General features: G+C 44.4%; 1 protein-coding gene across 1 annotated transcript in view; it reads right to left on the reverse strand.

The window, feature by feature from the left end:
• The window catches only part of LOC121907573 (titin-like), a 214,293-nt gene that overhangs the window by 59,589 nt on the left and 132,269 nt on the right, over positions 1 to 22,435 (reverse strand). The window contains 34 exon segments of the mRNA XM_042427209.1: positions 291 to 578; positions 748 to 1,047; positions 1,495 to 1,797; positions 1,925 to 2,221; positions 2,395 to 2,670; positions 2,876 to 3,116; positions 3,294 to 3,457; positions 3,605 to 3,910; positions 4,086 to 4,370; positions 4,561 to 4,881; positions 5,003 to 7,972; positions 8,073 to 8,366; positions 8,735 to 9,034; positions 9,252 to 9,533; positions 10,136 to 10,444; positions 10,552 to 10,854; positions 11,356 to 11,467; positions 11,657 to 11,844; positions 13,148 to 13,429; positions 13,643 to 13,945; positions 14,212 to 14,514; positions 14,617 to 14,898; positions 15,028 to 15,178; positions 15,819 to 15,967; positions 16,062 to 16,376; positions 17,030 to 17,329; positions 18,574 to 18,870; positions 19,132 to 19,283; positions 20,563 to 20,728; positions 20,835 to 20,982; positions 21,104 to 21,255; positions 21,344 to 21,473; positions 21,773 to 21,954; positions 22,051 to 22,356. Of these exon segments, the coding sequence (XP_042283143.1) occupies positions 291 to 578; positions 748 to 1,047; positions 1,495 to 1,797; positions 1,925 to 2,221; positions 2,395 to 2,670; positions 2,876 to 3,116; positions 3,294 to 3,457; positions 3,605 to 3,910; positions 4,086 to 4,370; positions 4,561 to 4,881; positions 5,003 to 7,972; positions 8,073 to 8,366; positions 8,735 to 9,034; positions 9,252 to 9,533; positions 10,136 to 10,444; positions 10,552 to 10,854; positions 11,356 to 11,467; positions 11,657 to 11,844; positions 13,148 to 13,429; positions 13,643 to 13,945; positions 14,212 to 14,514; positions 14,617 to 14,898; positions 15,028 to 15,178; positions 15,819 to 15,967; positions 16,062 to 16,376; positions 17,030 to 17,329; positions 18,574 to 18,870; positions 19,132 to 19,283; positions 20,563 to 20,728; positions 20,835 to 20,982; positions 21,104 to 21,255; positions 21,344 to 21,473; positions 21,773 to 21,954; positions 22,051 to 22,356 (11,157 nt within the window).

Consider the following 22,435-nt stretch of genomic DNA (forward strand, 5'->3'; position numbering starts at 1 on the left):
TCATTAGTCAACAGATATGTTGATTAATGAAGCTGTGCACATCATATATAATTTCATGTTAAAATGACCAATCAACAAGTGGAAAGCATTTTTTTCAAATCGTACTGGTTACTCACAAAAAACAACAACAAAAAAAACAAAACAAAAAAACATTAGCAGCCTGTTAGGCAATCATGTCATAAGATGTTGCACTTTACCTATAAAGTACACACAATTTAACCTCTGACCTCTGATCTGTGTGGTCGAGTTTTGATAGACTACCCTAAAGAAAAAATGTAGTAAGTACTCACCCAAGACAATGACTTGGATGTCAGCAGTCTTGGATCCACTAGCATTCTCGGCATGGATGGTGTAGGTTCCCGTGTGCTCCTTAGTGACTGCAGCCATCTCCAACTGGAAGTTATGTCTGTGCTGTGTGAGGACTTGACCTTCGGCTGACTTCAGGCTGTCATCACCTCTCTTCCATGTGACTCTCGGCATTGGCTTACCAAACACTTCGGCCTCCAGCAGGATTGTGGTTCCAGCCTTTACCTTCAAACCCTTCTGCATCCTGGCGTTAAGCTCCACCCTTGGTGGCACTACATTTGTACAGATGAGATAAAGAAGTGTTACGTTTCAGATCTGTAAGACACCTCTTTTTATGTTTTGATAGTCATGCTAATCAAGATGAAAAAAAAATGTTATTGCAATGACTGGTTAGTTGGTCTATTTGTCTGGTCAAAAGAGTGCTTGCTCAAAACCTCTCACCATTCTCAGCACAGACCAGGATGGGGTCTGTTGGCTCAGAGGGTTTGCTCATGTTGACGGCAGTTTTAGCAGTGACTCTGAACTGGTACTGCAGGTCTCTCTCCAGGCCTGTTACCGTGTACTCCTCCCTTGGGACATTCTGGCTGCTGGTGTTGCAGCGTATCCACGTGTCTCCCGGCACCCGCATGGCCTCAACGTAGTAGCCGATGATCTTGCTGCCACCATCGTTCTTGGGTCGGGTCCAAACAAGAGTGACAGAGTTCCTGGTCACATCCAGGACTTCTGGTTTACCTGGTGTGTCTGTGACACAAAGATGGACATAAGCAAGTAAGAAAAAGAAAAGAAAAAGAATTGTTGGGTCTCTGTAAATGAAAGAGTACGGTCTTGACCTGCTCTATGTGAAAAGAGATGACTTTTGTTGTGATTTGGCGCTATATAAATAAAAATTGATTGATTGAAAACAAGACTGAGAAACCCAGTCTGATGTGCTGTCCTGCCTCAACACCTTCTCCTGCTATTATTATTGCTAGTCATATCTCTGCTGCTGTCACCAAGTGCTGCTCATGGAGGAATGTTGGGTCTCTATAAATTAAAGAGTTTGGTCTAGACCTGCTCTATGTGAAAAGAGCCCTGCGATAACTTTTATTATGATTTGGCGCTATATAAATAAAATTGAATGAACTGAATGAAGGAGTGAATAAATAAACAACATAAAGCTTGTTGCATAGGTGTTGGTGATGAACATACCAACAGGTGTTCTGGCAGTGACAAAGTCAGTCTTCTTGCTTGGCTTGCCCTGACCGGCACGGTTGATGGCAGATACTCTGAAGGTGTACTCCAGGCCCTCAATGAGGCTGGCACATGGGTACTCTGTGGTGCGGACGACTGTGTCATTGGCCTTCACCCACAGCAAGCTGTTCCTCTCCTTACGCTCGATGTAGTAACCTGTGATGGGGCTGCCGCCGTCACTCTCAGGTTGGTCCCAGGCCACAAACATACAGTCCTTGTTGGTCTTGTTGATGCGGCAGTTAAGAGGCTCACTTGGAACGTCTGGTGATGGAAAAACCAAACAAAATGAACACTTCCTCTTTCAAATGGTTAGGTTGAATGATGTCTAGTTTTCCACTCTCAACAGGTTATATTATCTTGTATTTTCTGATTAATCAGTGAAACTTACCAAAGGGGAACTTGGCGACCATCCTGTCAGACTGGGTGGGATCTGATACACCATAGCGGTTCTCAGCACGGACGCGCAACACGTACTCCTTCCCAGGAATGAGTTTTCCCAGCCTGCAGCTAGTCTTTGGGGAGGAGACGGCCATCACCCAGTCACCTCTGCTCACATCACATTTCTCCACAATGTAGTGGGTGATCTTACTGCCTCCGTCCTCAAGCGGTTTGTTCCAGGACAGAGAGCAAGCATCTGAGTCAATGTCGCTGATCACTACAGGACCCTCAGGAGGACCAGGGATGTCTAGAACACACAGAAAAGACAAGAAAATACTGAAAAATCTATACAATGCCAAGTATTTTTTTGGTATTGAGTCCTGAAATCTTCTTAATTTGTTAACTGAAAGATAATTAAAAAAAAAAATCACATTATCTAACAAACACTGTAGTGCAGTGAAAGTATTAGATAACACTGACCTCTAATGACGATCTTTAGGGCTTGGACCACCTTTGCAGAGCTATTCTCAGCCACCAGACTGTACTCTCCGCTGTCCAACCTCGACACATCCTTGATGATCAGGACACACATATTGCCAGACTGGTGCACAGCCAGACGGCTGGATGGGACTACCGCTGCCTCACCGCGCATCCACTTGCAGGTTGGGATTGGTTTTCCAGAAATCAGTGCCTCCACCCTGAGCTTAGCTCCAGCTCTGGCACTTACCATGTCTGGCATGACAATCTTTGGCTCCACTTCAGGTTGGGACAATAGAATTAAACCAATTAGCTTTCATAGATCATCATCTAAGGAAGCTGAGAGCTGCTGTGCTAGCTAATAATTTATTTTAGGGCTATAACTTTGTCCTCACAACTTGAAACAGCAAGCCTCACTTTCCGCAAGTATTTATCAATGCATTCACTTCTTTATTTTCCTTAGTGATCTAACGTGATAACTTACACATCTGTTCCTTGATTTCCACTGGCTCCCGGGTCTCGGTGAATGAGCTCATCCCCATGATATTCTTGGCCGCCACTCTAAACTTATACCTCTTGCCCTCCTTCAGGCCGCTGATACTGATAGTCAAACCCTTTACAGTAGTGTAGGCATTCCACGCCTCCTCCTCAGGCTCCTTCTCATCTTCCTCCTCCACTACTGGAGGCGGTGGAGGAGGTGGAGGAGCTTCCTCTCCCTCTGGAACCTGTTAAAAGTTTATAGTTGTAGATTACTGATTCACTCTTTGTAAGTTTACTAAGAAGTGGGTAAATAGCTTTAACTAAAAAATTATTTAAGAACTAAAGAACTTTCCAAAATAGATAAAAAGGAAAAGAGGGAGAAAATTTCATTAAGCAGTCAGAGAAAAGTCAGTATGACAAACCTCCACTGGTGCTGGAGGCTCTGGAGGAGGTTTGACCTCGATGTACTCAATCACATAACCGTCGATCTTGGCGCCACCGTCTCTTAAGGGCTTCACCCAGCCAACCGTTGCACTATTCTTGGTGATTTCCAGAATCTCGATCTTCTCACAAGGATCAGGCTTGCCTGAAAAAGGAAATCAGATGTGTTCAAGTGCTTTTAATGTATGATTAAAATGAAAAGAGACAACTGAATGGAATGAGCAGAGGCAGCCATCCATCCACCCTCTCCGTTCTGGTGTCACAGACAGCGTGACTAAGAAACGATACTTACTGACAGGATCAGAGGCCAGATAGGAGGTGGGTGACACCCTGGGAACTCCGGATCCATACTCATTGACAGCTGTGACTCTGAAGTAGTACTCGGTGCCTGGCACTAGATTGTTGACCTTGAAAGGAATCTTATCTATCTCAACTTCGGCCTTGACGACTGCCCACGTCTTGCGGTCAATCTCTCGCTTCTCAACAATGTAGTGAGTGATCTCACTGCCACCATCAATTTCAGGCGGGCTCCAGGACAACTTGGCTGACGTCTGTTTGATGTCGCTGGCTTCCAGGTTCATCACAGGTCCTGGAGTGTCTGTCAGGAAAAACAAATGTTGACATTTAGATGCTGAATTGAAATTCAACTGCAATGCAACCTTTCAATTAAAGTAAGCACATTTTTTTCAATTAATGACAACAAATATTTTCATTTTATCATTGTTTGGTTACTAAGTCATACTACGTCATGATAAGCAGACACCAGGACTTACCCAGAACCTTCACGTTGACAAACACAGCCTTCTCTCCAGCAGTGCTCTGCAGAGTCAAACAGTATTTGCCGGAGTCATTGCGGGTGCTGTCGGGGATGATCAAGAAGGTCATGGTGTCAATAATGTCGACACGTCCCTTCCTGACCACGTTATCGATGCCCATCCTCCTCCAGGTGACCTTTGGAGGTGGTCTACCTCTGATGGTGGCACAGAGTCTGATGGGACAGCCGGCTCTCACCGTCAGTCCTTGCTTTAGGCTGGCATCCAAGTCAATCTCTGGTGCCTCTGTTAAAAGGAAAAATGGGTATCAGCTGGAGGTTGCAATTAGAAGTTAAGTTTATTTGTACATGACGATTTGGTTGGGGGCAATCCATAGTTCCTCTCCTATTATATCATTTTTATCATGTGGAGCAACTATTAAGTCATTTAGTTAGTTATAAAAAAAAAAGAAACTGAAATTCAGAGAGGTCCTCACCTAGAATCTCCCTTGGGATCACAGCTCCCTCCAAGTTGCAGGGCAGGCTCATGCCCACCTGGTTCTGAGCTGACACTCTGAATTCGTACACAAGTTTCTCATTCAGACTTGAGACTGTGAACTCGCACACAACCAGCTGAGCCGCAACGTTGCACCTCTTCCAACCATCTTCCCCTTTCTTGACAGTTTCCGGCACCTTCATCTCCACAACGTAGCCGATGATGGGAGCTCCTCCGTCTGATACAGGCTTGGTCCAGCCTAAAGTGATGGTAGTCTTGGAGCTGTCCAGGACCTTCATGTTGGTAGGAGGTGCAGGAGGCTCTGAAAGAAAACATAAAGGTGTGAGAAGTGAAGCCGTGAAATCAGTAATTCTTTCATGAACCACATTTATTAATTAGAGAGATATTAAACATAATATAAACATTTATTATTTGTTACATACCGACTGTGTCCTTGGCAGTGATGGTACGTGAGGGCTTGCTTGGACTACCAATGCCAATTTCATTGACAGCTTTGACTCTGTACTGGTAGTCATGGAGGGGTAGAAGTCCGGTAACTGTGAGGTGAGTTGCAGGGATTGGATCCTTGTTGACAGGGGACCACCTGACAGCATGCTCCTCCCTCTTCTCCAACAGGTAACCTGTGATTGGCTTTCCACCACTTTTATCAGGCTCTAACCACAGCACAGTCATATCCTCCTTGGAGATCTTGGTGACCTCTGGTGCGTCAGGGGCGCCAGGGACACTAAACTGGGTGCCAGCAAGGATGGACCCACTTTGCACTGCAGGGCCAGGGCCCATCTTATTCTCAGCACGGACTCTGAAGATATATTCATTGCCCTCAATGAGACGGGTAACGTTAGCTTTGTTGGTGATGACAGCGTTGGAGTGGACAGACCAGACTCCTCTTTTGGTCTCACATTTCTCAATAATGTAGTTGTAAATATCACAGCCACCATCGTCCTCAGGGATTTCCCAGGCCAGATGGCACCTGTCAATGGTGATACCAGACACCTTGAGATCCCTGATGGGGCCGGGTCTGTCCAGTACATTGACCTTAGCGTGAGCTGAGCACGTTCCTGCACTGTTGGTGGCAGTAACAACATATTTGCCACTGTCAGTACGTCTGCTGCCTGTAACAAGCAGCTTTGAGAAGTCGGTGCCAGTTTCGATCTGAAGCCTAGAGGTCTTCTTTATCTCCTCTGTGCTGTCATCCTTGGTCCATTTGACATCAGGGTGGGGTTTGCCCTTAACCATTGCCTCGATAGGAATGGAGTCTCCTGCTTTGACCACAAGGGTTCCATCCAGTTTTATCTTGATCTCAGGCTCCACAATCTGCTCCTTAACCAGGACCTCAGCTGTGGTCACCCAGTCACTCTCACCTCCCTCATTCTTAGTCTGAACTCTGAACTGGTAGATCTGGTTTTCAATGCACCTGTCAGCCATGAAATAAGTCTCCTTGATTGCACCCTTATGTAGTCTCTCCCACTCCTCAGCTTCCTTTGGCTTCTTCTCAACGTGGTAACCCAGGTTTCGGCTACCTCCATCATAATCTGGCTTCTTCCACTTGAGGAAGCAAAACGTCTTGCCGATCTCAGAGATGTGGAAGTCAATGGGTTCACCAGGCTTCTCAATGGGATCTACTGCCACTATAGCTGTCTTGGTCTCAGTGGGGGGACCAGCACCAATCTTGTTTTCTGCACTGACACGGAAGAAGTATTCACAGCCTTCAGTCAGAGGGGCCTTTATCAGACGCTTGGTACAGTCATTGGAAACCACGGTCCATCCTCTCTGGCTTGGCTGACGGCATTCAATAACATATTGAGTGATCTCAGTGCCTCCATTGTCCTCTGGGTTCTCCCATGACACCATGCAGGAGTTCTTGGTCACATAGGCCACCTTTATGTTCTGACAAGCTCCTGGTGTGTCCAGCACATTGACAATAATAGTGGCCTGTGCCTGTCCACTACTGTTCTTGGCAACAATGGCATATTTACCGTAGTCTGACCTGACTGCATCATCGATGACCAGTTCACACAGAGGATAGTTGTTGTTAATGTTAGTGCGCTTGTCCCGTGACAAGGCTCTGGCATCCTTTGTCCATGTGATCTCTGGGTCAGGTCTGCCCTTCACCCTGGTGATCAAACTAATGATCTGACCTGCCCTGACGGTCAGAGAGTCACGGCAGGAAACGTCGACAACAACCTCAGGGGGGACCAAAATGTCTTTTGCCAAGATGGTTTCAGTCAGCTCCTTGGGTTCACTGTCTCCAACCTTGTTGGTGGCTCTGATGCGGACTCTGTACTCCATTCCTTCAATAAGACCTGGGACTCTGTAGGCACACATCTTGATGAGGTCCTTGTTGATTCTGTCCCACTGTGCAGTTCCTGTCTTCTGAATCTCAACTACATAACCCAGGATGGGACTTCCTCCATCTCTTGTAGGCTTAGTCCAGCAGATGTCAGCATAGGACTTGCTCCAGTCCTTCAGCTTAAGATTGCTAGGAGGTCCAGGTTTGGTGATGGCGCGGACAGCCTTGACGGGGTCTGAGGTGGGAGAAGGCTCACTGATGCCAGCAACGTTCTCAGCAAACACTCTGAACTCGTAGGTGTTGCCTTCAAAGAGGCCTGAGACTCTGTATCTGAGGTCCAGCACAGGAGTTTTGTTGACACGGATCCACTTTCCTGTCATCTCTCTACGTTCAATCACATAGCCGCTGATGGGGCTACCTCCATCGTACTCAGGCAGAGTCCATTCCACTGTCACAGCATTTTCTGTGATATCAGAGCACTCTGGGAGGCCTGGAGGACCAGGGGGGTTGAACATATGCTTGGCAATAGTGGGAGGACTCTCAAGCCCAGCTCCAATGCCAATCTTGTTTTCTGCACGGACACGAACAATGTACTCACGACCCTTCTCCAGTCTTGACACCTTGGCCTTGGTGCCCATGCCACTGGAGCTAACAACAGACCAGGGCTCCCATGGCTTCTTCACATCCTTCTTTTCAACTATATAGCCGGTGATAGGTGTACCACCATCATCCTTGGGCGCCCTCCATTGGATCATCATGTGATCAGGTGTGACCTCCAAGATATTGATGGGTCCGACGGGTGGACCTGGCAGATCCAGCACAGTGACATGCAGTGCGACGGTCTTGCTGCCTGAAGTGTTGGCCACAGTGAGGATGTACTCTCCAGTGTCTCCTCTCTGGCACTCAGGGATACTAAGGATGGTGGAGGATTCAGTGGACTCAATGTGATAGCGGCCCTCCGACATGATCTCCTTATCGTCTGTCATCCATTTGGCAGTGGGAGCGGGGATTCCTGTCATCTTGGCTGGGAGGACAATAGTGCTGCCCGCCTTGACAACAAGACCCTCAATAAGCTTTACATCAACGTCAATGGTGGGTGGCACTAAAAGAAAGCAAAACAAAAATATTAGGATGTTTTGAAGACTGTAAATGAGAGCAATAATTGCATTTGTTAACCACCCTATAAGAATCATGTGTCTTACATGTTTTCTCCTGGCAGGTGATGGGAACACTGGTGTCAGGACGGCTCACACCAATGGCGTTCTGAGCCTTTGCCCTGAAGCGGTAGGTCTTGCCTTCTTCCAGACCAGTGACATGGGCATGGTTGTTGATGACAGTCTTGAAGGTGACCCAGTCAGTCTGACCCTCTTCCTGGTGCTCAACAATGAAGCCGGTGATTTCACTTCCGCCGGTGCGGTCTGGCCACTCCCAGGCCAACCACACCTCCGTCTTGTCTGCATCAGTGTGGTGGAGGTTCTTGGGTGGACCAGGAGGGTCTGAAAGGTAAGAACATTTCATTGCGGATGATTGGTAGATTTAAATGTCTGACTTTCCAAATTCTCTGAACATGAATAGGGCAGAACAAAAAACTTTCTCAAACTAAGAGATTATCTGTTGATTATTCACTTATCATTCTTACTGCTTCCAGATGTTGTTTTATTCTGGTTATGGTTTTGTTGTGAGAATTTTGTGTCATGACAAAGTGATAAAAAACAATTCACCCATTTTATTTGGAAGTACAGAGACAACTTGTGATTGACATTGTAGAGTCTTCAGGATCTGGAGACTCCACAATTTACACAAATGATTATCATTATTATTTTCAGTTTGAAATTAGACATACATAATTATGACTTCTACTCACAAAGAGGATCGATAGCCTTGATGGGTGTCTTGGTAACCACATATTCGCTCCTGCCAAATTGGTTTTCAGCTGCCACCCTGAACAGGTACTGGATTCCTTCCATCAGGTACATGGCCATCAGACTCAGTTTCTTATTGGCTGCAGAGACGGGCACCCACTGCTCAGCGGCCACGTCCTTCTTCTGCACAATGTAGTGGGAGATTATGGCACCACCGTTGTCCTCGGGAGCCTTCCATGTCAGGTAGGCGGACTCGCTGGTCACCTCAGAGACCGCCAGGTCTCTGGGAGGAGAGGGCTTGTCTGATGGAAAGAGAATTGAGTGTGAGTGAAATTCACGTGCAACAGCTGCATTTTTGCCAATAACTGAATAAAATTTTACGTTGACAGGTGTCAACAAAAATGATAAAGATAAGAAACTAAAGACTAAAGAAACGGAAACTGTTGTTTTATTCTCTGGTCAGTACAATGGCTCCTCATGTCTGCAGTATCACATATTTCTGCAAGACGTTTAACTCACTCAACACCAGCACGGCAACGGTGGCTGATTTCTTCCCAGCAGCATTTTCCGCGGTGATGGTGTAATTGCCGGAGTCAAGGCGGACACACTTCGGGATGAAGACTTTGCTTCCAGTGGCGGTGACAGCAACAGTGACGTGAGATGGAATGTCTCCATCATCCTTCTTCCAGCTGATGGTGGGTGTCGGCACACCCTTGATGGTGGCACTCAGGGTGATGTCAGTGCCCAGCATGGCCAGGTGGTCACGTGCCATGTTGGCGTCCAGCAGCAACTCTGGCTCCTCTGTGGAGGGAAGCAGAAATATATTGAATTTAGTAGATATAGAAAATGGATACGCTGTTGAAATTAATTAAAATACATGATTGTTGTACATAAGTTATGAAGAAAAAACTACCTAGTTTATATAAGTAGCTAGACTGCACCTGCATGCCCATTCAATAAAAAAATACATATTTTCAGTGGCTTTACAGATACCACTGTGGTAAAATTTAACGATATGATTATGTATTTACACATTCACATTGCTAAGTGCTTGTTCATGGGGGAATTTTGGTTCTCTGTAAATGACAGACTATGGTATTGACCTGTTCTATATGAAAAGCGTCATGAGATACCTTTTGTTGTGATGCACTGTATAAATAAAATTGACTTGACACATTTTGCAAAAAATTAAATGAAAACATTATTCATCAGTACTGTTTTCTAAAAATGCTTGAAGCTCTAATCTAAACTACATTATTAGCTAGACTACACATTCCCATCTGAATGTCAAAAATAACATTAACACCAATTACATATTTATGTATTTACAAATTTCACAAATTTAAAATGATGCAATACATTCTAGATAAAAACCAAAGATGAGTTAGAAATGAAAACCGTACCCAGTCTGTCATGAACCTTGATGGTCTCCTTGACGTAGGCAGGGTCAGATTTGCCAGCGGCGTTGACAGTGAAGATCCTGAAAAGATACTCCTGTCCATCGGTTAGGCCTGTCACCACATAGTGGAGGTCAGGGCACTCCTCTGGGGTCTTGTTGGCCTGATTCCACTCCACAGCGCCAGGATGCTGGTACTCAACAAGGTAGCCAAAGATCCGGCCCTTTCCATCGTGGCGAGGCATCTTCCACCTCAGACTGACAGTATCCTTGGTCTTGTCGTAAGCCTCAGGGGTCACTGGAGGGCTTGGAGGCACTGTGAGGAGGACAGGAAGAAATTTTTATACTTTAAATTTTATGTTTAAAAAAATATGTCACTGCAGTAAGATAAATATATTGTTCATGAGTTTGTGTCACACTGACCGATGGGATCTTTGGCAAGAATGGGTTTTGAGGGGACACTGGGGTCTCCAGTTCCCAACTCATTCTCAGCCATCACCCTGAATTCGTACTCGCAGCCCTCCACCAGGTCCTGGACTCTGTACTGAGTAGCAGGGTACAGCGGCTCTCTGGTGGCCCGAGACCACCTCTTGGCTGAGGGCTCCTTCTTCTCCAGGATGTAGTTGGTGATGGGCTTCCCGCCATCGCGAGGCCGGTTCCATAGCACCAGGGCGTTGGTAGCATACACCTCCCTGACTGTTGGCATCTCAGGGGCCTCTGGGACTCCTGCAGAGGGGCCACAGGGGAAAAAACTTGGTTATCAAGGGTCTTTTGAGAATCTCTGGAGAAAATTTGGATGTCTGACCTCTGTGAGACATTTTTATCACTCAGACAGGACTCTGATCTGTAGAATAAAATCAATATCTCGCAGTTGAGTTTGACCCTTTTTCATTATAAATTCAAAAAGTATCATCATTGGGTTCTGCACATGTTTTAGTCAGTACTTTCCTCAGGCATTTGTTGCATTAAATGAAATTGAGGAGATTTTCTTTGGTAGACTGTCAGGGGATTTTCAAATAGTTCTTTGAAAAAGTTTCTTACGCAGAAGATTGAATGACTGGGTTTTCAGTTTGTTTAGACATGATTTGATTAGACTTTTACACAGTACTAAACCTAAATAAAACCAAATTCATTTTTAGTTGATCAAAAAATTAATTTCCTGAAATGAATTTAGGGGAAATAAAATGTGAAAAATGCAACATTTTTATCAGTTTGCAAAGAACTTACTGAAGAGATCTTTGGCTCTCATCTCCTCAGACTCCAGAGGGTCGCTGATACCGTACATGTTCTCAGCAGAGATCCTCATGATGTACTCCCTCCCTTCAGTCAGTTTGGGGATCTGGAAAAAAACAACATATAATCATTTCTGGTTTTCACCAAACTGTTGCCAGTGCTTTCAGGCGATAACAGGCCTGACCCATGTAAACCTGCTTCAATTTGGGGTCTGATTCACATTTTCAAAGTCCAGAGACCTTTAAAGTAACAAAACAGGTGACTGGAGTCTGGTCAACAAATCATCTGGACCCACCTTGCATGTGGTCTTGGTGGAAGCAGATGTCACCGTGGTCCAAATGTCCCTGTTGGTGTCTCTCTTCTCAATGATGTAGTTGGAGACTTCAACACCTCCACTGTCCAGAGGAGGTTTCCAAGAGATCACCATGTACTCCCTGTGCACCTCGTCAAAGATCACCGGACCCACAGGAGGAGTTGGACGGTCTGCAGGGAACAAATAAGCATGATGGTGTCACAACCAGTCTAAGAAATGTGTGATGTTGTAATTGCAAGAATAATTACTACCCATCTCTGCATTGCAAAACCTATGGAAGACAACATGTTCCTGGATAAAATCATCCAAAACAAACCTGCTATTTATGCCAAGGTCCAATCAAATCAAGCGTCAACAGATACTGTATATGAATGTTTGAACACATCAGAAATAGAATGTTTTTATTGTTGTTCTGAACGGCTTAACTCAAGGGTGAAGTGAAAAGCCGACCGTCACAGAGAGGTGAGGGGGATGGAGAGAAGCAGTATTGTTTCACTACTGAGATAATGTGTGCATATTTTAATAATAGTGTTGCACTCTCTCAGTGTTATAGGTCTCTCGTTTGTCATTCTGACAGCAGGGTAACCCAGGCTACCTTGGCTAAGTCAGCTAACATACCCATGAGCACGTTAGAGGTGCGCTGCCAAAATATTCCAGATGGAACTTGTGTTCTAGAGTTATTGTTCTGCATGTTGGACTAAGTGGATTATTAAACTTTTGAACAGTAATTGTTTGGGTCTCAGATTCTTCGTATGACTGCACCGAAGTGTAATGTCCGTACCGTGATGGTTCGGGATAAATACACATACTGTTGCACCCCTTAGCAGTTACCAAACAGCTTAAGTGCATTGCAACCAACATCTGATCTGGATTAGAGCTGACCCTGATTTTCATGTAGCAAACCAGGAGGACTTGCAATCACATTTGTGATCTGGCCAACAAAGATGCATATAAGTGGTTAAGTGTTAACAAAAGTGTCTCAAATCAAATCTGGATTTTATCAAGATACGACATGACTAGTGTGAATGGTGACGAAGAGCGGGGAGAATTTTCTTTTCAACCCATAAAAGAGCAAGTAACACTTTAACAATATATTCGGTATTGAAACCCACAATGCTGGATCTAATCACCAATGCAAATTAGCTTGTAGCTAAATCTGGTTTAATATATCTCCTCTCCCTGTGTGAGATGAATATTTTCTTTTGTACATGGTCGCTGACACCGATACTTTCTGCAGTTGTTCCTTCTGAAATGTGTCTGTAGCAAACGGCATCAAAAATTACAAGTACTGAAAGTTGGTGTCAACTTATTCCTTGATCAGATTCATTTGCCAGTTTTAGGCTGTATATTATTGAGAGAAAGTTTTCTGTTTTGTTTCTTCTGTTTAGACATTTAACATGTGGTATCAAAAAAGTGCTGTTTTGTCATCAGAGGGCTAGTATTAGTGACAGTTGGAGTTTGCAGTTTACTTACCAACAACCGTAACGTTGCAGACTCCCTTCCTGGATCCAGTGCTGTTCTCCACCACCACCACATATCTGCCGCTGTGCTCACGCTTTGCCTTCATCAGGCCCAGCGACATGGTTGTCAGCGTGTTCTTGAACATGACGTGCTTGTCGGCCTTCAGCTCCTCGTCATCTCTGTACCACATGATGGATGGATAAGGTTTGCCAGTGTAGCGACCCTGCAGAAGGCAGCTCTCACCAACGCGGATGACGATCTTATCACGGAAATCCAGCTCAATGGTTGGTGGCTCTGCAGGACAGAGAAGAGGAAGTCAGATAAAGTGATACCCAGAGGAGTCGAAACACTTTCTGTTTTTAAGTCATTTGTATCAACAGGATGACACAAAGGAGAAAGAGGCTTGTGGATGATGAATCTTTTCATCAAAAACTGAGGGCAGATTTGAAAAACTATTGTCAATGTAGGAAACAGTTGCTCCTGTTAATAAAAATCAGAAGTGCTCACCAAGTTCGTCCTTGCAGGTGATTGGCTTGGTGCAGAACGACGGTTTGCTGGGTCCAATGTCGTTGACAGCGATGACCCTGAACTCATAGGTGTCGCCCTCCCTCAGGCCATCGTAGGTGTACTTCCTCTCCATCAGCTTCTCCTTTGTCAGTCGGGTGAACTTATCTTTGCCAATCATACGTGCTTCCAGGATGTACATGGTGATCTCCGAGCCACCGTCAAACTTGGGTGCCTTCCAGGTGACGCTGATCAAATCCTTGGCGACCTTGGTGACTTCCAGTTCTTCGGGGCGATCTGGCACACCTGATCAAAGCAGAAACACAGAGTTCAATTTTAAATTTGAATTCTGTTTTCATGGCAGACAATAGTATAATAATCTGAGAATTTCCAGACCTCTCAAAATTACAACCTTTGGTTTTATTCAATTTTGAGTTTAATTGTAGAGTTCTTACATTTTTGCCACAAAATTCTGACTTTTAAGTCACAATGCTGACTTTTCCTAATACTCTAACTTTATTCTCAGAATTCAGACTTGGCCTCACAGCCATCATATTTGTTTAATTACTCACTCATAGGTTCCTTCACAATGATCTCAGCTGCCGTCTCTACGAAGGGTCCAATGCCGATGGCGTTCTCAGCAGCCACTCTGAAGAAGTAGGCCTTGCCGGTGGTGAGGCCACTAGCCACGGCATTCTGTCTGCTAGCAGTGAAGGAGACTGAGGTCCAGGCCTTACGCTCGGCCTCACGCTTCTCGATGATGTAGTTGCTGATTGGAGAGCCGCCGTCGTTCTCGGGGAAGAACCAGTTGAGCTTGCAGGACTCACTGCTCAGGTTCTCAGCGGTGAAGGGGATGCCGACAGGTCCGGGGACATCTAAGGGATAACACAACAGGTTTCATTAGGTTTTAATGTAAAAAATAATAATATATGTGTATTCATGTGAAGATGAGGTAGCATCTTAAGGCAATGTCTCACCCAGAACTTCCACTGTGATGTTTCTTGTCTTCTCCCCACCAATATTCTTGGCGGTCAGTGTGTAGACACCAAGGTGCCTCCGAGCACAAGGTTTGATGACCAAAGATGAACTGATGGCTGTTGTCTCCACTTTGGCTTCGGGAGGCAGCGCCGCTCCGTCTCTTGTCCAGGTGATTTCGGGGGACGGCTGGCCTGATACATAGGCGATGATGCGGATCACCCCGCCAGCATGGACCACCATCCTCTCCTTCACCGAGGCGTCCAGATCAACCTCGGGAGCAACTGAGGGAAAGAAGCACAGTATGCCTGTTTCAAAAAGACTCCGCAAAGTAATTTCAGGTCACTCTTTTCCGAGAATAGTGCTTGTTTGATTTAAAAACAAATAATTTCAGCTCTTTAAGACCGACTCACTGGTTCTGTCTTTGACCTCAAGCACCTCAGGGACTTCGCCTGGCTCACTGTCACCAGCAGCGTTAAATGCAATCACCCTGAACCTGTACTGACCGCCGGTCTTCAGACCAGTGATCACAAACCGGGTGCCACGGATTTCTGTCCCCTTGGCCTGAAAAACACAAACATAGAGGACGGATGGAGATTATGAACTGAAAGTACTCAAAGTTTCTAAGGCGTCATTTGAGGCAAATTTTCTTGGTCAATTTTTTTATTTATAATGGAAAAGTTTTTGTGCTGCTTTCATGGTCATGGGTGTCTTCAAAAAGGGATTTTAATCTCAATGAGACATGGTTAAATAAAGGAAAAGAAAATCCACCCAAGGAAATTTAGTTTGTAACTAAATGTTTTCTAAATGCTGAACTGGCATCTGATTCCTACGGAAGCCTAGAGCAGCTGTGGATTACACAGATCACAATATGTCATTTTGGAATAAAAATTTTTTGTGGTAAATAAAATAAAACATTGTTGAGATGGTTTGGATGCATATATAATAATTATTTCATGATCAAAGTAATAGTTTGCCATCTCAAAATAACAATGATAATTTAAGTGTTATAAACTCTTATAGTGGGATAATGACAAAAAATTAAATGTGAGCACCATTTTTTTTCTTGAGAAATGACTAATTCTTGGTAAAGTAATGGATACTGCTTTCAAAAGTGCTGCGTTTAAAATTAATTGAGCTATTAAGACCAGATTTTTAATTTGTAGGACCATAGGAATGGCTCATGTGAGGCGTTTCCTGTCACCTTGACCCAGGCCTCGGTGCCCTCCTCCTTGTACTCCACCCAGTAGCCAAGGATCTTGGAGCCTCCGTCCTTCAGAGGCGGGATCCAATGCAGGTCAACTGTGGATTTTGTCCAATCAGAAACCTTTGGAGTTGGAGGAGAGGGTGGGGCTACAGGGAGGAAACAGTTGGACATTTTAAACATAAACTTGTTCCTTCTTCCTTGACACCATTAAGTCTGATTTCATTGTAGGCGTGTGCTTACAGATGGGGTCTCTGGCAAAGATGGGATCTGTGGGGACACTGGCGAGTCCGGGCCCTGCAGCGTTGATGGCGGAGACTCTGAACAGGTACTGGGAGCCCTCAATGAGACCACTCACCACGAAGGACTCGCCCATGCCCATGGGGCGGATGGGGTCGCGGGTGACACGGGTCCAACGTTTGCCCGTCGTCTCCTTGCGCTCCAGCCAGTAACCAGTGATCGGTGTGCCGCCGTCATCCTCAGGCTCCTCCCAGTTCAGGGTCATGCTGTCCATGGTGATATTGGTCACAGTTGGCTTCTCGCACTGGCCGGGGACGGCTGCAGGAGAATGGACACAAAGTTATACAATCTCACCACATGGGCCATTTAGTAGCTTCTCCGAAGTGAATACAGTGAATATTATGGATGTATTAAATTCACAATTTAATGATTTTAAACTTTTGATGTGATTCGATATTTCTGTGATGTTTATAATCTTCTGATAACTCAGTGTTATGCAACTTAAAACAAAAGAGTTTTTAAATTCCTTTATGAGGTTTTTCTGGCTAAATAAAGGTTTAATTAAACTTGTTTCAATATATATATATATATATATATATGTATATATATATATATGTATATATATATATATATATATGTATATATATATACATATATATATGTGTGTGTATATATATATATATATATATATATATATATATATCTGAGTAATGACCAGTATTGCTTTATTTGACACTGTGTTAATGCTCCAACTGGTGTTTTTATTGTAAAGTATGTTAAGCTGTGATAATGCACTTAAAGTAAACTTTGCCATGACTTTATTATTATTATTGTGACTTCAAGACAAAGATGAAATAGAGGAATGATCATATGATCATATGATCAATATACAGTATAAGTACATAGACTGAGGAATAAGTCATCATACAGTATTTAGTGTTTCAGTTTGAAAACGAGAATCTGAAACTCACTGTAGAGGTCTCTGGCCACCTCGGGATCGCTGTCCAGCGGGTCTCCAACTCCATACTTGTTCTGGGCCATGATGCGGAACACATACTCGTGTCCTGCCATGAGGTGTTCCACTGTCCAGATTCGTTCTTTGGGCTCATTGGTGACGGGGACCCAGGTCTTCCTGTTGGCCACACGCCTCCAGATCACGTAGTTGGTGACCTTGGATCCGCCGTCATCCTTTGGCGGCAGCCAGGACAGTGTGATCTTCTCAGATCCAATCTCCTCGAACTTGATGGGAGCGGAGGGAGGACCGGGCCGGCCTGACAGAATGAAGACAACAACAAGCTTAGATGACAGAAACTGTCCTGGAGAATGCTTCTGGTTTCAGATAGCTCAAGGTTTTCTTTAAGATGACACGTTTTAATGAGTTTATTCATGATTTTATAGTTTTTTGCATGATATTTTTGTTTAACTCTGATTTTGACATCTTATTTATCTTTTTTATGTTGTTAGTCAAAATAACAAACATCCTTGAAGAGATTTGTAATCTCAGTGAGGTTTTCTTGATTGAACAAAACAAAACAACTTGTACTACACAAATTAGGTTGAGCAATACTAACAAGGTAGAAAATAAAGTCTAGATTATAGAACTAGAGTTGATATCAGATATTATCCCACTTTTATCAATCAATACTGAAACATATTTGAGTCCGACCCCATCCCACAACAATAACCAGTCTAGTTATCAGTCGTGTTATCACCACCACAGAGCATGACATGAGGAGGGCATTTAAAGGAGTAAATCTGAGGAAGGCATGTGGCCCAGACGGCATCCCAGGGCAAGTCCTAAGATCCTGCGCCAACAAACTTGCTGCGATTTTCATATATCATATTCAGTGTTTTCAGCTCATGAAAGTTAATCATAACAGTAAGTTCATTTTGTTTTAATTGTTTTAAGCTGTTTTTTGCTAACGAAAGTTGGCATTAGCATTATCACAGTTAACCATAGACTGTAAATGCAACATGGTCACTTCTGGCTCCAAAAATCCAAGATGGCGAGGGTCAACGCGAGTCCACAAACCAATGGGTGATGTCACACTGACTACATCCATTATTTTATACAGTTTATGGTGTTGACACACATTTCTTTTGAAAATATCAATATTCAGTTGTGTTTTTAATAACTGCAATATATTTTAAATATCACGTCTGTGTTAAAATTTTGTCATAAAAAGAGCATTTTTCTTTTTCTTAATGACCTGGAAGAAGACCTCAGGGATTTATGGCATCACCTGAAACAAAGACCACCACCTCTGACATAATAAAACTCAGTACACTTTTATGAAATAAAACATAAACCCTCAGGTAAAAGGTCAAAACAGCAAATATATATTTAGTGAGTATATGCTCTGTATAATCTGGGTGTCTTACTGCCTCAGCTGAACTGTTTCCTGAACTCATCTGTAAACATCCAACTGAAATTCACTTGAAAGCTGCTTTTAGGAAAATCTGTCTATATTCAGTGACAATCAGTAAAACTTTAAAACACTTGTTGTGATCATACCGAGCACGTTGAGCCTCATCTCCTTGGAGGCCTTTCCGAGGCTGTTGGAGGCCACGAGTGTGTAGAGGCCAGTGTCTGGACGTTTGCCCTGCTGGATCAGGAGCGTGCAGCTGTCGTCCGACACAATCTTGTTGATGTGCTCGTCGTACTGAACCTCCACCTTGTCATCGGACTTGTGGGGTGGAGCCTTGTACCACGTAAGTGTGGGGAATGGACAGCCACGGATTTTGGCCACAATGCTGATGTCACTGCCCTGTTCAGCCTCCATGAACTCCTTCAGCTCAATGGACGGAGCGCCTGCAAGGCAAAGACAAAAAGCAGAAGATTTGAAGTCAAATATGTCTTTTTAGTGGAAAAACCTGATTCAAACATCACAATGTTTGATCAAATGTCACATGGAAATCCAAATTCAGTTAAAACTTTGAGATGGACAGTATGATATAAGAGTTCAAATGTGTTTTCATCATTTTACTGGACCTTATTTGACTGAGTGAAATGAAAAATAAATGTTTCTAAGTGTACTTATTAAAGTGTTTGGTCAAAAATATGTTTCCTTACAGGTCTGGTCCTGGATGAGGATCGGCCCAGCAGTGCATGATGGTCTGCTGGGTCCGACTGCATTGTATGCCACCACTCTGAACTCATATTCATCTCCCTCTGTCAGGTCCTCCACCTTGAAGCTGGTGGTGTCCACGTCTCTCCTGTTGCACCTGCAGGTTGAAGCACAGACAGTTTAGGAGCAAAAAAACAAAGAACAGGAAGGTGAAACAGTTTTAGAAGTGAAGGATGAGGAGAGAAAGGAAGAGACATACAAAGAGCTTATATAGAACTTATTCTGATTTACATTTTATATTTCTGTTTTGTGATCATAAAATTTTAAAGGAATACGTCGAAAAAACAGACATATTTGAGCACATACCAACAACTGCTTCTAGTCAGTGAAAGGATGAGCAAGAAAGTGAAAGTTATATGGAAACATAATGAGACAAAAGTTGTATTTATTGATTATTTATTTCAGAGTTCTTGCTCTGGATGGATGTCAAAATAATTAATGGAGGGTCAGTAAAGAAAGTGTCAACATGCAAATTGTTAAAGCATCTAATATTTCTCTCCCTCCACAGTCTGAGCTCTGCTTTCTACTTCTTCTATGTATAGAATGGCCACGGTGGGAGACACTGGTGAGCCCACGCCACAGCCATGCATTTATCTGTAAAACCTCCTGTTGTACTGGTGGTGTTCAGACAGAGGTCCAGCAGTTTGCAAATCTGGTCTGGGCTATAGTTGGTTCTATTGTTCAGAGTGTAGCAGTTGTAGTAGTAGTGTGGTGACCCTGGCATGGTAGTACTCTGTGTTTAGGACCACTGTGTATCTTCCTTTATCAGCTGGTAGGATGGTGATTATTTTGATCCTTGTTCAGTGATGTCACAGCTCGCCTTCCCTGGATGGTGATGTTGGAACCACCAATACCTTCAACCTGAGTTGTTCTGCCTCTGTTTCTGTTGAGTTGTTTTTAGATGAGGTCAACTATTGGTAAATGCTGTGGGTTGTGTGAGTTCCCTGCCTGACAGGTTCTTTACTCACCCATCTGTCATGTGTTTCATTCAGTGGAACTCTTTTTGCCCCCTCCAGATAAGTTCTTCTGCTTTCCTAGTGTTGCTGGCTCATGACTGTAGGTTTTTGAATTTCTATGTCTGTCTTTCCTTGCTTTGGCGTTTTGAGATAGTTTTGCCTTCTCAATGAAATCAGTGACCTTCTCCAAGACTGCCCTGGCCAGATGTGCAATTAATTTCTGGAGTATTATTTTATATTTAAATTTCTATTTTCAGAGAAAAAGCTCTAAAAACCCACTGTACCCTACCTGCTCAGCACCAAAAGGCAAACAGACACGGTTAGCTGTAGACTAGCTGGTGATTTGGAGCCAAGAGCTCTGGGCCCCAGGTTGGGTCTAAGTTAACAGGAACAAAGTGTTGCCCTCTAGTGAAGGTTTACCTCCTCCAGGACTCCTTCTGGGCGCCACTAGCGTCCCAGCAGAGTAGATCCACGCTATAGTGAGTTACGGGTGAACCGCCGTCGTTCTTTGGAGCCTTCCAGGTCAGTGTCACTGTGCCCTTCCTCACACCCTGGATCTTCAGCCTGGTTGGAGGATCAGGAGGATCTGAGGAGACAACACATCAATGCAATTATTCTCACAGATATAAAATATAAAGTATATTTCCTCTCCCCAGGAGATGGAGGATTTGGAGATTTACTGCTGGACGTACGGATTGGATCTCTTGCTTTGGATGGCTCCATGGTCTCAGTGTGTGGCCCTAACCCGAAGCGGTTCTCGGCCCTGATGCGGAACAGGTACTCCTCACCCCCGATCAGGTCTGGAACAACCAGAGACTGAGCAGTGCAGGCCGGGTTCACCTGAGAGGACAAACAGTTATAAGAAATAAGGCACACAAGCCGGCCTCTGACAGATGGAGAGTGTGAAATCTTTCAATAACGTTGTGGCTCAGTTTGTTATCCTGCAGGTGTTCTGTTCTACCTTGGTCCAGGCTTTGCCGTCCACAGTCTTCTTCTCGATGAAGTAGCTCTTCACTCTTTCTCCTCCATCACATTTGGGAGGTTTCCAGGTGAGTCTGCAGGTTCCTCTTGTCACGTCACTCACCTTCAGGTCTCGAGGAGCTCCAGGCAGGTCTATGGAAAGGAGAGAAACAGATAATAAGTTGTGGGAACTTGATTAAACTTCTGGATGGATATATGCAGACTGGAACGTTTTACATACCGAGCACATTGACTCTGACTTTGACCACTTTGTGTCCTGCAGGGCTCTCAGCATTGATGATGTAACGGCCGCTGTGGCTCAGTTTGCTCTCGGGGATGACAACCACAGAGGTGGTGTCAGTGGAGTGAATCTGAGAGGAAATAGCAGCAAGACATGAGAAATTTTTATAGATTTGAATTTTTAAAACTATTTTATTTTTTAAAAGTCCTCGTTCCTCACACTGAAAAGACTGATGAATGCACTGATTTACCACTTTGTGTTTTCAAGAAACCTTAGATGGATCGATCTGGATAGTCATAAACTCAATAATTCAGATATCATACTAACAAAAGCCATCAATGTGGTGCAGTTCTTGGAGTTTTGGTTGGCAGGTAAACAGAAACTCTGTGTTTGCTTTCGGTCTTATACACAGAGATTAAGGTGTCTCACCTCTGAGTCAATGGGCAGCGTGTGAAGTTCATTCTTCATCTCTGTAGTGGCCGGTCCGTCAAAGGTCCAGGTGACTTTGGGAACAGGTCGTCCATGGATGGTGGCGGGAATCCTAACGGTGGTTCCTGCTCTGCAGTTCAGCAAGTCGTGAGCGCTCAGATCCAGAGTGACTGTTGGCTCAACTGGTGAACAAACAGAATGAGAGTTTCATGTTAAACCGACGTGTTCTGATTTATTCATTCATTCATGCCCAGGTAAACAACCTGCGTGACTCTTACTCAGGATGTCCTCAACCAGGATGTCAGCCGTCTTGGCGGGCTCAGAGTTTCCTGCAGTGTTCACGGCGTAGACCCTGAACTTGCACTTCTTTCCCTCCTTCAGGTCGGGGACAGTGATATGGGTGGATGGGTGGAGCTTGTCAGTGGGGTTCACCCTCCTCCAATCAGGAGAGCCCTCCTCATGGACCTCAATAATGTAACCCTTGATGGGGCTGCCGCCATCTTTGTCTGGCGGACTCCAGGAGAGAGTGACACTGCTCTTGGTCTTGTCTTTAACCTCTAGGTCTCCAGGTGGGCTTGGAGGGTCTGAAAGAGGAGCAGAGAGAGTCGAAGGTCGAACATGTAAAATGTCAAATAAACCAGCTGTCACCGTTTTGGAAAGTTT

This window comes from Thunnus maccoyii, chromosome 11 (assembly GCF_910596095.1).
Source record: "Thunnus maccoyii chromosome 11, fThuMac1.1, whole genome shotgun sequence".
In the NCBI taxonomy this organism is placed as follows: domain Eukaryota; kingdom Metazoa; phylum Chordata; class Actinopteri; order Scombriformes; family Scombridae; genus Thunnus; species Thunnus maccoyii.